Source organism: Puntigrus tetrazona, unplaced genomic scaffold (assembly GCF_018831695.1).
Source record: "Puntigrus tetrazona isolate hp1 unplaced genomic scaffold, ASM1883169v1 S000001111, whole genome shotgun sequence".
Taxonomy (NCBI): Eukaryota; Metazoa; Chordata; class Actinopteri; order Cypriniformes; family Cyprinidae; genus Puntigrus; species Puntigrus tetrazona.
This window is the reverse complement of record NW_025048699.1, coordinates 620,001-622,500: the sequence shown is the minus strand read 5'-3', so window position 1 is coordinate 622,500 and position 2,500 is coordinate 620,001. Positions and strand designations below refer to the sequence as shown.

The 2,500-nt window shown below is 36.5% G+C and overlaps 1 protein-coding gene across 1 annotated transcript in view; it reads right to left on the bottom strand.

The window, feature by feature from the left end:
* ric1 (RIC1 homolog, RAB6A GEF complex partner 1) overlaps positions 1-2,500 on the bottom strand; it is a 35,949-nt gene that overhangs the window by 6,601 nt on the left and 26,848 nt on the right. The window contains 6 exon segments of the mRNA XM_043234362.1: positions 199-315; positions 396-534; positions 1,271-1,431; positions 1,514-1,603; positions 1,682-1,792; positions 2,399-2,437. Of these exon segments, the coding sequence (XP_043090297.1) occupies positions 199-315; positions 396-534; positions 1,271-1,431; positions 1,514-1,603; positions 1,682-1,792; positions 2,399-2,437 (657 nt within the window).

Here is a 2,500-nt window from a genome sequence, read left to right as displayed (position 1 = left end):
ATATATATATATATATATATATATATATATATATATATATATATATATATATATATGGATGATTAATAGTCTTGTCTTCTTTAACGGTTTATGAGGGATTGATAAAAATCAGTTCTTCTATAGAAAAAATTAAAAGGATTTTTATTTCTACAAGCCGACATTTCCACTCGACGGGATGAGGCGGGGCATCAAACTCACCAGCTTCGTCTGATTGGCCGTCGTGTCCTTCTCTCGTACCTGTGGGCCGGACCGGTCTCTCTGCAGCATGATCAGCTGACCGGCCAAATTCAGCAGGATACTCTCCGCCGAACAGGCCTGACACACACAGAAACCTTAGGAGTGCATACGCACGTGTGTGTGTTTACTGTTTATGTGCAGTGTGTGAGTGTGTGTACCTGCTGCGGGGCTTTGAGTGTGATGCCGGTCTCCGTCCGGACTGACGTGAGGGTCACAGACACCACCAGACCGGGGTGAGGAATATACCGGGACATAGACACCTCCTGCAGCAGCTCCACACTCGCTGATGGGTTCGGACTGATTCACGTCAAACACAAGTAACACATCTTACAAACCGCTCCTCCTATATGACGAGTCTTATCTATTAAGCGCCAAACTTGAAATAATAGAATTAAATTAAATGACTTTCTGATTGATTGATTACCTCATTCAGAAAAGAAAAGAGACAATATGAAATGCCAATTGCTGCTATAAAAATAAAAAAATATATAATTGTATATAAATAAATATAAACAATATCAAACAAAACCCAAAAGATAAAAAACAAATAATAATAATAAAAAAATTAAATACCTACACAGAGTCGTTAGCAAAATAATAAAAAATTATATGCAAATATTAAAAATAAAATGTAATTAAACTAAAAATAAATAGAGTGACGTTGAAAATATTTATTAAAAATTAAACCAAATCAAATCTGGAAATGCTGAATTATTTGTCCTGTAAATCCTAACAATCTGACAAGCATATAATCTGAAAAAAATAATAATACATTTTTAAATTATATATATATTTTATATACAATATTTATATTTATATATATTTAATATTTATATATTTAATATTTATATATATTTTTGCTTGCTACACATGCAACAAGGTCAGAAGTTTTTTCTCTTATATAAATATAGCACTAGTTTTGTGAAAGTAAATGTTATGATTAATCATAATTGTTGCGTTTTCATGAATTCATACAAAAAGTAGAATTAATTCCTGATTCCATTTAATTTGTGAGTAAATATATATATTTCACCTGTCGTGTCGTCTCTCGATGCTGTAAAGGCAGATGGAGCAGTCGGCCCTGAACAGAATCACCACGTTACGAAACACGTTCAGCAGCAGCGTGTCGGCGTGGAGTTTAGTGACGCTGGCAAACGCGTTATCCAGGTTAGCAGTGCGCACGTATAACCTCAGCTACCAACCAAGACAGACAGGAGTCAGGTGATCAGTTGTTCAATCGACACCGATGAATCAGAGGAACGTTCAGCGCTCTTACCTCTTCCTGCCGGTCAATGAAATTGTAACAGGCAATGACAACAAAGTCGCCCCACCACGCGAGACCGCCGGTCACCGTCATGTTCTGCTCCTGAAACACACACAGAAGGTTAGCACGCGTCCATCTCACAAGCTACTTTCCTGTCGATGAAGATGTGGGTGTGTTTACCTGCGTGACGTTACCAAACAGTTTCCATTTTCTGGTGTATAAAGAGTAATGTGCAAATCCACGCCGGCCAGCTACGGCCACACACTGACCTGTCCAGTCAATAGCTGCGAACTACACACACACACACACACACACACACTTAATGACATCTCAGTAAAAACCAGCTTTTTAGTTTACGTTCACTAAAAATGCTCATTAACATTAAAAAAAAAAAAAAAAAAAAAAAAAAAAAAAAAAAAAAAAAAAAAGATAACTACACTGGCATACAGAGGTTAACAAATCGAAAAAAAGAAGCAATTTACAATATTATATACAAGTCTTAAAGGTACAGCAGACTTTAGAGAGGACGGTGAAATATTTACCAGAAACTAACCTGTACGACAACAAAGATTTACTAAAATACACAGGTTCACATAAATCTTTAATATACAAAAATGAAAATGAGCCTAATAATACACACAAAAAAAAAAAATCTATGGCAGTGAATGGGTGCCATCAGAATAACATTTCAATTTCTTCATCAGATTGTGTAGAAATGTCTGAGCAATGGATGTGAATGGGTGCCGCCAGAATAACATTTCTACAAATCTGATAAAATAAAAAATAAAATTTGAAATTGACAATGGATGTGAGTGGGTGCCGTCAGAACGAGAGCCTGCGAGCAAACCTAATTTTCAGTTAATGTTAATTTTTAGCCGGGCTGGAGCTGGTTCTTACCCTGATGGGCCAGTTTGTCTCTAGATATGTGCTATGAATCTGCAGAGAGAGGAAGAACAGGCGTCAGATTCTGTGATCCTGTAAGGTGAGTGTGTTTGAGCC